At 44.5% G+C, this 13,857-nt stretch overlaps 1 protein-coding gene across 4 annotated transcripts in view; it reads right to left on the bottom strand.

Moving 5' to 3' along the window:
* Positions 1–3,095: 3,095 nt before the first annotated feature.
* Positions 3,096–13,857, bottom strand: part of MAP3K8 (mitogen-activated protein kinase kinase kinase 8) — a 27,894-nt gene continuing 17,132 nt past the window's right edge. For all 4 annotated transcript variants that reach the window (XM_039522349.1, XM_039522346.1, XM_039522347.1 and 1 more), the window contains exons 4-8: positions 13,326–13,587; positions 8,861–8,967; positions 6,224–6,376; positions 5,294–5,540; positions 3,096–4,523 (exon numbers count right to left, since the gene is read on the bottom strand). In XM_039522349.1, coding sequence (XP_039378283.1) covers positions 4,390–4,523; positions 5,294–5,540; positions 6,224–6,376; positions 8,861–8,967; positions 13,326–13,587 — 903 coding nt within the window. In that variant the 3' untranslated portion in view covers positions 3,096–4,389. The remainder of the gene's footprint in view (positions 4,524–5,293; positions 5,541–6,223; positions 6,377–8,860; positions 8,968–13,325; positions 13,588–13,857) is intronic.

Below are 13,857 nucleotides of genomic sequence, written 5' to 3'. Positions count from 1 at the left end.
GCTACGAAGTTGAACGGCAGCTAAGCAGAAGTTTTGTGGATTGCAGTGATGCCTAAACAGGTGTTTGAAATAGCAGTGTTTTAATGCAGTAGTTCTCAACCAGGGGTACATGTACCCCTGGGTGTACTCAGAGGTTTTCCAGGGGGCACATCGACTCACCTAGATATTTGCCTAGTTTTACAATAGGCTTTTTGTTCTTTAGTCAAAATTAATCCAGTATTCTGAACTCTGTGGGTAACTCCACTGAAGATGGTAAATTATTGTATATTGTTCCCTTACAGGGTCAACATACCTTTGTTATCTGAACAGTCCAGGAGAGGGCTGGACAGTGCCTACAGAATACACATTCCTGGGGGGCAGAATTTGAGATTGGGAGTATGCTGGGGTCACCTTGCAAGTAATAACCCAGGCTGGTGGGAGCCAGAATTTGGTTGGTGTCTTGCTGACAAGTGTCTGTAGCCAGAGTTGCTGAACCAGAGCTGTGGTCCTACATGCAGGGTGTGACCTGCATGCTGGCAGGCTGTTTGTGAGTGACCCGGGAGGGAGCTACAACAGCAAAGCATTGTGAGGCACCCAAGCTCACAGGGCAAGGGTGACACAGCCCCTCGCTAGTCTGGATTGCACTTCAAAATGTCACAGGTTGTCACTGATGGTCATGAACCACTCCAGACAGCATGATGCAGAGTAGGGAAATTTTGCATACACCAGCAGGGTCTACATAGGCCAGTTAGTGCGCAGCACGTTGGTGCGCTTTAGAAATCACGCCCCTCTAGTGCATATAGCTGTACCGCACAGACAAGCCCTGAGTCAGTTATACCAACAACCTAATCCCTGTTCATTTTGTTAGCCACAGCCAATACGAATGGAATGCCCAAATGCCATCCGTGTACACGAGTTTATTAGTGATGTCACACAAACTGTCCAATGTTGCAGTGTTATTCTCACATCAACATTTAGACATTAGCAAAATGAACGCTGAGAGGGGATATGATTGTTATCTATAAATTCATTAGGGCGGTAAACACCAGGAAGGGAGACAAGCTATTTAGACAAAAGGACAATGCTGGCACAAAACCAAATGGATATAAAAACTGGCCATGGACGAACTGAGGCTGGAAATTAGAAAAAGGTTTCTAACCATCAGAGAAGTTAGGTTCTGGAACAGCCTTCCAATAGGAGCTGTGGAGCAAACAACCAACCTAGTTTTAAGATGAAACTTGATACATTTATGAACAGGGTTATAGGATAGGGTTGCCCTGCAGGGGACTAGACTTGATGACCCCAGGGCCCACGAAAGGGGGGGGGGGAAGCCGGTACAAGTTACCAGGGCCCGGCCGTCCGGGAGGGGGCCCGGCTTCCTCGGCCCTGTTTAGCCAGTCCGCCCTTGCTGTGGGGCCCGAAAATTTTTTTTCACCGGGGCCCAAACCTGCTCTCGGTGGCCCTGGATGACCCAGGAGGTCCCTTCTAGTCCTGTGCTGGACAGAATAAAAGGGAATGATCACGTGATTTTTTTTTTCCCCTCATGAAAGCTCAGAAGCCATGAGTTGAGAATTGCTGAGCCCACTACACGGCCTTTTCCCCCCTCACTGCTACTACCCCATTCATCGTAGCTCCAAGCAAAGAAGGGTGGGGTTTTTAACTACTCTGGAAAGTGAAAACAGGCACCTTCTTACCTAGCAGACCTTGTGCAAGTCCACTCAGTTGCAAAAAACACCAAGATTTTACCGCTTTCTACTCCCATTAGTGCTGCACAAACTGGATTTTGTCCAGATACAAGTTTGTGTTGTTCTCCATTATGGAAGTTCTATCATCAATTTGCCAGAGGTTTGTATTGTTAACATTGAAGAGTGACAAAATTTAGGTAAGGAGTTGGGGGATCTTGAATACACTTGTTATTATGAATGTGTCCATTAGCTGCAGAGACAGAGATATGCTTTTGTAAAGTGACAGTCTGCTGGGATAGTGAAAGGGCAGCTTTTTTCTATGACATCCAAGTGCCTCTGTGCCCCCATTTCCGCTCATTCTTGGGCAAAACCTTCCCTGAGCTAGTATGGAGATTTGACTCTCCAGCCAGTTCAGAATTCCTCCATTTCTGGGGCAAACAAAAGTCCAAATGATGAATCACAACTATCCTGAGTCAATCCTTGTCTTCGTGGGGCAGGAGTATCCTCTCCCCACTCCAGGAGGGGCAGCAGACATTTGGGGGAGGCCATAGCCTCCCTCTGCCATGGGCTGCAGCCCAGAGAGCCTAACTAATGAAGCAGCTGTCCAGTTCAGTCTCAAACACCTGAGTGAGTCACTCTTCCTTTGGGGCTACTTCTTACAAGGGAGGGCGGGGATCCCACACCAATTTGCAGCTGTAGGGTGCAGTTCTGCCAGTACCGCCACTATTGGCTCTAACTCCCTTCCAACTGACAACAGGCTGTCTCTGCAGCTGAGCTGGCTCCCAGGCTGAGTAGCCAAAATGGCTCCGTCCCAAAGAGAGAGAATTTGATAATGAGAGTAGGCTAAACACAGGATTGAGAGCCACAGACTCCTGGGTTCAATCCCAGCTCTAATATCAACTCCCTTGGTGGCTTTAGTTAAGTCAACGCCACTGCCTCCAATGTACCATGTGAGAAACCAGAACACAATTCCTCACATACCAGCCCTTGGAGGGGCGGGGTGACAAGCAGTTAATGTTTGTGAAGTGATCTATACAGATGCCTAACATTCACCAGAGTGCACGCAAAACCCTCCACTGATTGGAGGCTTAGCACTCCAAGACCTCCCCTAGCCTCATCCTCCACCAAAGTTTATTTGAAAGTTGGTACCTCAGAAACTTTTCTAAATGTTGGCAACTATTGATAAGCAGATGGCAGGAGATGGCATGAAGATCACTCCTTTTTCCCTGGTAGTTCAGAGAGGTTTGGGAGCACCCATACAACTGTCACACTGATCTTCCCCCAAACCCTCACGTTGTCACTGGACAAGAGTAATTTACATTGGCAGGGGAAAGTGTAAACAGAGTTCCACAAGCCCACTGTAAGCTCTCCCAGTTGGCTCTGCAATTCAGCCAGAACTAAATATCCCGAAAGAACTGACAGAATGAACACTTCCTAGCACATCGGATTTATTCATCCAATCATACTGGTATCAAAGTGAAAATAATCAGTTTAAGATCATCTCCTGGATAGGCGCCATCAAATAATTTACATCTAAAAACGAGGCCTTGCTTCATAAGGGAGTTGCTATACAACATACATAGTATGCCATCTTTAACAAATGCTTAACAGAGATACGATCCTAAGCATTGAAGAGTTTTATAAAAGTTTACATTCTCATCCCATGGGATGTACAGAACTATGTAGTTTACACAGTTTTACTATCATCCAAAACAACACGTTTTAGATACATTAGGCATAGTGAGAACAAGATAAATTGTTTCCATAGGAACATAAACACAGCTTGTCACTATTGACATGCTTTCCCATACATAGTTATTAAGTCAGTTCAACATGTACAGTTTTAAAGCATTCTGTTCAGCTTATTAGTGATTAATACAACAATCAGGAATTCTCCCAACATTGCTGGCAGCAAACTCATCACTGCCCTAGATATACTTGCATTGGCTCTAATGTACAGAACATTCAGAATCACACGTAGGTTCAGGGCCAGGATGTTGGCTCGTGAGGGGAGTTTGCACTGCTCTCATAGCACAACGCTGGCCTATAGCCTGTGGAGGATTCTCCCTTCCCAGAGAACCTCCATGTGCTGTGGAGCCACCTAAGAAACTCCTACATACCCCCCCACCTTTTTCGTGGTGTGGGAAGGACAAAGACAGAGTGACCAGTACACCCCCGTGATGCATAGCTCCAAGGCCCACTGGTGGCTGGCATGGTTCACATCAGTCTGAAGGCTGCCCTAATCTGCCCTGAGAGACTGGCCGAAGGCTGAGCCAGTTGAAGATTGGATAGGATTGCCAAAGATAGCCCAAATTCTCCCCAGCCAGACTTACAGCGAGTGCAGCTCAGTCACGCTGGAGGATCTGCCCCAAAATATTCAATTTTTTTAAATGAAAGGATTTTTCTACTTGTATAAAATTTAAATAGCCCACAGCATGTAAAGTGCATGTACAAAAAAACCACACAGTGCAGGGAAAGTCTCCAGATAACAATATTCCCAATAAGGTGTTCTTTTCTCCTTCGTATTGTTGGTTTGCTGTCAGGGAACATGTTATTGCTTGCTTGGGATACATTTACTAGAGTCCACAAATTGGTTAGCTTAATCATCTGTGCAGTTAAAAGCAGTTCACATTTTACAGCTCAAAAAGGCACTATTTTATAGACAAAATTAGCTTGAAGAGACAGATTTCCAACTCTGACCAGCAGACACAAGAAATCACTAGAGTCAGTCGTACTCTAATGTTGGTGGTCCCCTAACAATGTTAAAGTAGCCAGCTAAAGCGCCAAGGTCTATGTACAGTGACCTTTGCCTTTTTAACAGCTCCGATTCCTCCGAACTCCCCGTACATGAAGATGAATCTGAAAAGGAAAGAGGTGAAACGCGTCAATACCTTAGAATCTAAGATAAAAACTCATTTAAAATACTGCCAACATTTTGAATGGCCTAATTTTTATTTTTACTTTTTTTGGACTTATTCAAAAAAGCTTAAATTTTTAAACAAAATATTGCAAGTCATCAGCATCTCCAGACCAAAAGGGCCAGATTCATTCAGTGGAGGTGGGGGGACTGGAACCGGTTACAGCTCCTAGGTTCCCAGAGCCCGGATAGAGCAGAATGAAAATTGTATCTAGTCTCTAAAGGCCCATACACCAGCTGGGAACTGCCAGAAGGAAGCAGAGCTCCATCATCTCCTGACATGGAAAGAGAAATACAGGCGTTAACAGCTTGCCGGTGCCAGATCTCCCTTCGGACCTGATATTATATTCTTGAACCCTGTAAGATTTTAACTGGTTCATGCCTCACCCTTCATAAGCATGTATCGCACACAGTATGGTGGCTTGGTATGTGCGTAATCATTTGCATTTTGTTTTTAAACAGTCCCTTTCAGAGACCTTGCATGTCAGTGCTGACACTCCTCAACTTCATGGTCAAGGTATAAAGAGTTTTTAAAATAAAACAAAGTGATATTTAAAAAACTCCCAAACTAATACCTAATAATAAAATGGACTTTTACTGAGCTCTCTTGTCAAGAGGCCCTGGATCCCTTTAGCTTTATCTGTTTCAGTGAATACAATGTAGATGGGGAATAGAGTATAAAAGCACAAGAGTGGGATGCTTGCTATTGTACCTGCAATGTTTTCTGGCAACTCCAGCTCCTTCCTTGTCAGCAGCCTTTTCCTTTCAAACAGAGCCGAGTCCAGACTTTGGCATCGTGGCTGGTCCTCTGGTGGAGGATGCAAGGCCTCATGTTTTAGTAAGTCTGCAGCACAGAGTCTGTGATTAGGGTTCCTTTCCAGAGCGGCTTCCAGCAGCTCTCTCATGCTGGTGCTGCAATCCTCTGCAATGTCCTCTAACGGGGGCGCTTGCTTGTGTATCTAGCAAACAAGAAAGAAAGATTTCTCAGCATTAAGATGATAACTTCCTCATTGCCATTGGCAGTTTCGACAATTGGGAATTCCCCTCTCATAACTCACAAGTTATAAAAACTTGCCACTCTGGCACTGTTCTGAACAGTCACAATGGAACAGGTAATCATGCAACCCTAACCTGCTTTCAGGTTTAAATGTAAACCAAAGATTCAGACTTGTTCAGCCAAAGGCCTGTAAACCTTTTAAGCAAACTGGAGCCCATTTAAGGCATTGTGCATGAGAAATTCACCAGGCTTCAGTGCAAAACTGGGTGAAATTGAGAGGTTTTTAGTTAATTTCGCTCTGGGATTTTTAGGTTTGTTCAAACCCCATAATGGCAACAAATGTGAACCCACGTGCACTTGAAATGACTGAGCTTTGCATAACTCTAAGCTCATCCTCACAGAACATCCAAGTGTCGTAGAACTGTAGCCGTTTAATCTTAATATTGGCACTTTCTCAGTCTCCTAAGTTATCACAACCTGCTTTTCTGCTTTATAATATTTCTTTCAGAGCTGGGCTAATGGCATCATTTCTCTGGCAGCAAATACTTTCAGACTCCCCTGGAAGGTTGGGGATTTACCAGCAAGAACCCAGCGGGGTCTCTCTCTCTTTGGCTGGCTGACCTAAGCTGTTCTATGGATACTTACTATATAGAGGTACGATGGATATGAGGTGCGAGGGTATCGATTCACCCACGGTGGGCTGCCAGTCTGCATGTGAATGATGGTAGCCCCCATGCTGTAGATGTCCGCTTTCGTCGTGTGGCCTCTGCAGAGTATCACTTCGGGGCTCATGTAAATCTGGGAAGGGCATTGAAAGGAAGGTGAGCCTCTGCTTTTGCCTTCCCCCTAGGTTAGGCACCACAATTGGACAGTGACATGCCCCCTCGTCATTTGTTCAACTGTACACCCTGCATGTCCTCAATACGCAGCCATCACACTTTCCAGTTCAGCCTGGAGAGAACTTCACTTGGAGCCATCAGCTCCATTCAGTAATCAGCTGGCCAGGCTGCCGGAGGCACTCTCTCTTGCTGGGGGATGAGGATGCTGCCTGCACAGCACTCCCAGAGCTCATGGGCCTGGGGAGCTAAATTTCATCAGGCCATTGCATTGTCCACCCATTAGGTTTGCAGGCCAGTATATTTGCTTTAGTTTACATTTCCCCCTCATCCAATGCCCTCTGAACAACTGGTAAAACAACTGGTATTATCCGAAATCACCCTGCAACAAGACCTTAACCTTGGAATGCTCTATGTGGCAAGTCACACACAGCATTACCACTCAAATAACAGAGCTGTGATTGTAGTATAAATACCTGCCTAGACAGAGACTAGCAGTAACCATCCCTCTAGAGCTTTCAGAGGTGACACAGGTGGGTCACTGGCAGCTAGGCCACCCACTGATGGCACAGCAACCTTGCAAGCCAGGCAGGCACTGCTGAGGGTGGGGTTGGAAGGAGATGAAGGCCAGCAGGAAGCACAGCATGAGTCTTTCCTTCTAGGCTCTAAAATTCATGGGGTAGCCTGTGTGTATTCCCACAAAGCTTTACCTAAAGTTTGAGTCTCCCCACCCCCATTCTCCACAATCCCACCTATGTCTCTTATGAGGCTGCAATGCATCAACAGCACAGCAACCACCGAGGCCCATTGCCCTCTGAGTGTCTTTCTCCCCCCCGCACCCCCCCCCAGGAGGTGGAAGATGTGTCTATGCACTAAGGGACTAGATGAATTTGCATATGCCTTGTGAAGGTACAGGACTGTGAGCACTTAACTGGCTTCACAATACAGAGTCGTTTAATCAATCCTACATAAATAAGCAAGTGTGTTTTTCTCACTAAGCAGAACTTGGCTCATGCACTCTTGGTCTAATTCCAAGCAAGCCTATCTCCACCTTTCCATGCCACAAACCTAAATATTCCCTATTTACACACATCTTCTCCCTCCCTTGGAAAGTCTACCTCAGGATTTCACCTCTTTCCCACCACACAGCTCCATACCCAACACTGTCATACAGAATGAAAAGGCATTTTGTCAGCTTAACGGCAAGGAGCTAGTTATTTTTAGTAAGGTAAAAGTATCTCAGTTTTGAACTCTTCTGACTGGAAAGCCAGAAAAAACATTCCAGCATCCTCCTGAAACAAAATGTTCCCAGAAACATAAATTGCGTCTTTGAAACGTACTAGTCTGTGCTGCCCTTGCAAGTAGCACGTCACTCCTCTGGAGAGGGTTATGTAAACGTCTCCTTTAAACACATACTTATTCTTTGCTCGGAAAGGCTATCAAAATGACAAGGGAGGCAGCATTCCAGTGAAAACATTTCCTGTAGCACAGCCTCTTTGGCAGTACTAAGCAAGGCCATGCTTTCTTCGTCCATCCAAGCCAACTGCCGCTTCTCGTTTGCTAAGCAAGACCCCAATCCTGGAAAGACTTAAACCTGTGAGGAGCCCCATTGGCTTATCCAAGAGCTTACAGCTGTGCGTTATTGGGGCCTAACATATATTTTAGAATCAGAGGGGTAGCCGTGTTAGTCTGGATCTGTAAAAGCAACAAAGAATCCTGTGGCACCTTATAGACTAACAGACGTTTTGCAGCATGAGCTTTCGTGGGTGAATACCCACTTCTTCGGATCCATTTCCACCACTTGCATCCGAAGAAGTGGGTATTCACCCACGAAAGCTCATGCTGCAAAACGTCTGTTAGTCTATAAGGTGCCACAGGATTCTTTGTTGCATATATTTTAGACACCTATATGGGGGAACATCAGGTTTGAGGATCCTGCTGGGGCTTAAGCGAGAGCTAGGCACCAGGTGTCAGGATGGAGGTGGATTTGCGCGTGCTCACCAGCAGAAACTTAGACACCTAGGGAATTTAGACATCTACAGGATTGGCTGCAGCTGAGCAGGGGGTTTGGGATCCAAATGTTGGATTTGTGGAGCTATCCCTCGGAGTGAAACCCGGGCCCTACTGAGGTCAATGGGAGTTTTACTATTGGCTTTAGTGGGACCAGAATTTCGTCCTTGGATCTGGATTTAACCATAGTTAATAAATTGACTAGTTTGAGGATAATAAATAAAATTTACAAGATAGAACAGTTACACTTCCCCACTCACTAATCTAAAAAGTCAATTGTAATTAAGTCTATGTCACAAAACGAATTAAGTGTGAGACAAAAATGATTTTTAAAAAATAAGACATTAATTTCACTCAAGTCTTCTGGAAAGTCTGAGAATCATTACAACGCAACAACGATGCAATCACAGGGCTTTCCTTGTGCACACATTCTTACCTCTGTTCCTCGGAGGTCTTTGGGGTAGTAGGTGTCATCTGTCATTTGAACACTTAGACCAAAATCCACCAAAACGGCCTTAGTTGACATGAAAACAATGTTGCTGGCTAAAGGCAAACAAACAAAAAAGACAGGGGTTTAGGGTCTAGCAAGCTGGTGCCATTTATTGTGCAACATAAATGTCTCGTACAGAACTAGAATGGGAAAAGGGAAGACAGTCCAAGCTCTAGACGTATATTCAGCCTCTATGTCACTTCACAGATCAACCCCATCACCGGCAGTAAGTTATTTAGCTCTAAGTATTACATGGATCTTATAGGTCAGACTATTTTCAAACAGTGAAAGCCACAGGGCTGGCACTACCAATTCTACAAGGGTCACCTCGAGGTGTTTGGGCTTCATGGAGCCGGTAAATGGCAGAGCCGCCAAATCCTTAGGGGTCCTAGGATTCAGAGCAGAGAGGGATTTCACACCTAGGGTTTTTCTCTCTGCAGCGCTCTGAGCCCTCAGCCTCATTGGCAGCTGTCATAATTCAGTTGGCACAGTGCCACTGGCTTCCCTCACCACCCCTGTGCCTCACTGCCTCGCCCGTACATCTTAGCAGTGCGGAATCGAATTGAATACTGTTCAGACCAATAACTTCTTGATGGTTTTCCTAGTACAGTAACTCCTAGCTTAATGTTGTAGTTACGTTCCTGAAAAAATGTGACTTTAAGCAAAACAATGTTAAGCAAATCCAATTTCCCCTTAAGAATTAATTTAAATGTGGGAGGGTAGGTTCAAGGGAAATTTTTTTCACCAGACAAAAGACATATATATATATACACACACACTATACACAGAGTTAAACAAACAATTTAATACTGTACACAGCGATGATGATTGTGAAGCTTGGTTGAGGTGGTGAAGTCAGAGGGTGGGATATTTCCCGGGGAATGCCTTACTGCTAAATGATGAACTAGCAATTGGCTAGTTCAACGGTTAACTCATTGTTGTTAATGTAGCCTCACATTCTACAAGGCAGCACGAATGGAGGGAGGGAAGATAGCATGGGGCAGACAGACACACACCATGTGTGTGAGAGGGAGATGTGCATTACTCCATTAAGTACGCTGACCCCACTCTAAGTACATTGCCTTTTTAAGTAGATCAGCAAGCTGAGACCGCTGCTGCTGCCAGGAAGCTCCCTCTGTCCTGAGCCCTGTCATGTGTGTCCCCTGCTCTATGGAAGATGGGGTAAGCAGGGTGCAGGAGCAGGGAGGAGTGGGACACCCTGACATTAGCTCCCCTCCTCCCCCTCTCCACTCCTCCCCCGTGCACAGCAAGCAGGAGGCTCAGGGGAGCAGCTCCAAGGCAGAGGGCAGAAGCAGCACATGGCAGTGAGGGGAGGGACAGCTGAACTGCCGGCAATTGATAGCCTGCTGGGCAGCTGCCACACAGGAAACTTAGGGGAGCAGGGCGCTGATAGGGGGAGCTCATAGGGGGGCTGCCGGTGCACCCTGGTTCCAAGCCCCCACCAGCTAGCTCCAATGGACTGCTCTTCCTGCAAGCAGTGATCAAAGGAGGCGGCTGCCAAACGACATTAGAAGGGAGCATTGCACAACTTTAAATGAGCGTGTGCCCTAACTGATCAGCAACATAACAACAAAACAATGTTAACTGGGATGACTTTAAGTGAGAAGTTACTGTAAAAATTATTGGGAACAGAGCATGCACGAAGTGGCTATTCCCCTGGCCACAGGCCTGCTCTGAGTCTATTTCATGGTTTCCTACATCCATGCAGAATTGTCTTTTAAATCAGAGTGCAGGTAATCCAAGTAATCCTCAGAATCACATATTTATTATGTAGCTGTATTTTTCAGGGTAGTGAACATCATAGTTTAAGTTGCAAGAAAAATCATTAGTGTTGTTTCCAATTGCTCATAAACTTAAAATAAATATATAAATAAAATAATAAAATAAAAACACCCAACTCTTTGGGGGATGAAACTTTCCATGTTTAAAAACAACCTATGGGTTGAGGTTGTTTGTTTGTGTGTGGAAAGTCTGAGCTAAATCCTTGCAGCCATTCTTCTTTTCAAATGAGTAGTGGAAGATATTTGTATTTTAAAAAGGGGATTTTCTGCTTGCCCAAAACTCAAAAACCAAAACCGCATCCAACCTTGTGGTCCCTGAGAATCTGCCCTTGTGCAAGTTGAAAAATGAAGCAGACTCGTCATTTTGCACCTTACTGGTTCTTCAAGTGAGCTTTCAGCTGTTTTTCTGGTTATGAGTCTGCTCTCTGGTTTCACAGATTTATTAACAACTGTTAGCACAGTTGTGAAGACACAGATTAATATAGTATGAAAGTGAACAAGAGAGTGACCCTGCTAGAAACACAAGTAGTAACTGAGATAGGTGCCTGAACCGGCACTTATTGTTCCCTAGAGTAGATTACAAAGTTTGAGATACGTGCTTGAAATCTTATCTGGGTAAGCTCTAGCACAAGACTTCCAGTAACTCCTCATTTTGGAAGGGCTGCAAATACCAAGGGCCTGATCCTGAGCTCACTCAAGTGAACGGAAGGACGTCTATTGACTTTCATGGGCTTTGGATTGGGCCTCAAAAGAGCAGTTTCTTGATATCACAGCATCTTAGCCAAAGGTTAAAAATAAGGAGCTCAGAGAGGTGCAGCTGAAAGCCAATGGGGAGTTTCTCCTCCTGGCCCTCGCCTGGTGGAGCTTTGCTCCCCTGAATTTCTCCTCCACTGAGGGATGGCGAAGGGAGGATTTGCTGGTAGGGGAATCTGAAGCGGATCCGGGAGTTTGAGATTTCCCCACCGACAGAATCTGGAGGGGAAAGAAATATTGTCCCAGTTGGGAGTCCTTTTTGACCTCTACTCCCTTAAAGTAAGATTCATCTCTTCCACCAATGCTCCCTCTCTTCTACCTGGAAGGCAAGAGGGAGACACCCACTGCAACCTGCTCCTCCTCCAAAAGGAGACAGGAGACTCCATTGCCAGCTCCAGAGATTTTACATAAATTCACTTCTGAAATTTCAACTTGTAGAATGGATGAAATATCTAAAAGCTCCAGGAACAGTCTCCAGGACAGTCTCCTACTCCCCCTCCATTTCCAGTTGGTTTTGCACCAATACAGATTCTCCACCATGGTCAAGCTCTTCATTCAGATAGAAACAGGAGGAGGGGACATCCCTCTGCCTCACTCAGTACACTGCACACACATGTGCTTTTGTCTAGCTAGCTTCAGGCTGCTTGGCTCCTTTCAGACAGAATTCTTCTCTTATCCCCATTCTCTTGCCAATGACACATCCCGTCACCACAAGATGATACAATGCGTCATCACCACACAGCATCCAGGCCTGTGGGGACACCAATCAAAACTGGTGCTCTCAAACCCGTCTTTTGATCTACCTAACCAATGCTCCTAACCCAGCCCAAACAGGGAAGTGAAAAGTTGCTGGAAAATTGGGGAAAAAAAAAAAGTTTAAATTCTTTCAAACGTCAAATATGTGGTGTTTAGAAAGACTTTTAATTAATTCCATTGTTACGGTCAATGACTGAACAGCTCTGCAAGATATTTACTGGAAAAAGACACAAAATGCAACTAGGAAAAAAATGATTTAATTTAATAGTTGCCACTGTTTCAAAGTTTACTTGTAAGATTGAAAAAAAAAAAATCATAAGCACAGATTAAGCAGCTCTTGACAAACTACTGGGGCCACCATTTTGTGTATTGTTACTCTAACAGTAAGTTCAAATATTCAAGTCCTACGTTTAAATCCCCACGTTTAGCAGAATCAGCAGCAAAGTAAATATTAGAGACCAAATATTAATTAAGACCCATGCTTCCCTGAGAAAGCAGGATTTGACCTCTGTGGTGTTGCTGGGCAGAAGTAATATTTATGGGCTCTAGCATTTACAGGTGCCTTGATAGAAGGTAAACTATAATCCCCAATAAAAAATTAATGATATGCCTAGTTCAATTACAGAGTGGGAACAAAGTCTCAGAAACAGCAATGCAAAGCCACAACACAAACACCAACAATGTAAAACTAAAACAGAAGGGCAAATTGTTCAACCCTAGGACAAAATAGACAGAGAGAGGCAAAGTTTTGGCCCAATCAGAGTGTTTGTTTGAACTCTTCAGGTTCTTTTTTTCATTTTGAGTTGGATTACTTAAAGGGCTCTAACGTTTCCCCCCGGAACAAACAGTGATGTTTCAGCGCACAAGAATCATTAAAGAAAAGCAGTAAAAAGATCAGTTTAAATAGCTTCTATTCTGAGGGCCTGATATTGTGAGATACTGAGTGTCAGTCAGCCAATTCCCCTCTAAGGCCAATAGGATTTGATGGTCCTCAGCACCTCAAAACTGTCCTCTAAAGTAGAAGCATTAAAAAAAAAGTGTAAGTATTCCATGTGTAACAAGGAAAAGAAATAGCTTTTTAAAGAATGAAAGATACATACGTTTTATATCATGATGGATGACTCCTTTTGAATGAAGGAAATCAAGTCCTTTGAGGATATGCTTTGTCACCCAAATGATCTCAAATTCTCTCATAGGCCCACAGCTCTCCAACTTTTCCATGACAGATCCTCCCTCTCCTGCTTCCATAAAGAGATGGATAGTCTCATCCCACAGAATAGCACCATATAACTCTGCAATGTTCTCATGGCGGAAGCGGACCTGGATTTCAACATCTGATGGTTTGAACTGTTCTACTGGGACCTAGGAAATTGAGACAAAATGAAGACAGATCAGCTTGAACAAAACTTATTCTGAAGTTAGCCATTCTACGGCTAGGTTTTCTATATGTTAACTAAAAACAAAGGCAAACACAACTATTTACTCATTAAAATAGGCTTATTTTTGCTCTTGAATTGTTCCTCCTTTCTGTTTCAGACACATCCTGTGTAAAACAGACACAGCTTTTGGACTTATGCCCAAAGGGATTGTAATGTCCCAGACAAAAGCGATTTAGCAACATCCATTCCCATC

Source organism: Mauremys reevesii, linkage group 2, assembly GCF_016161935.1.
Source record: "Mauremys reevesii isolate NIE-2019 linkage group 2, ASM1616193v1, whole genome shotgun sequence".
Taxonomy (NCBI): Eukaryota; Metazoa; Chordata; order Testudines; family Geoemydidae; genus Mauremys; species Mauremys reevesii.
This window is presented reverse-complemented; position numbering and strand designations above follow the sequence as displayed.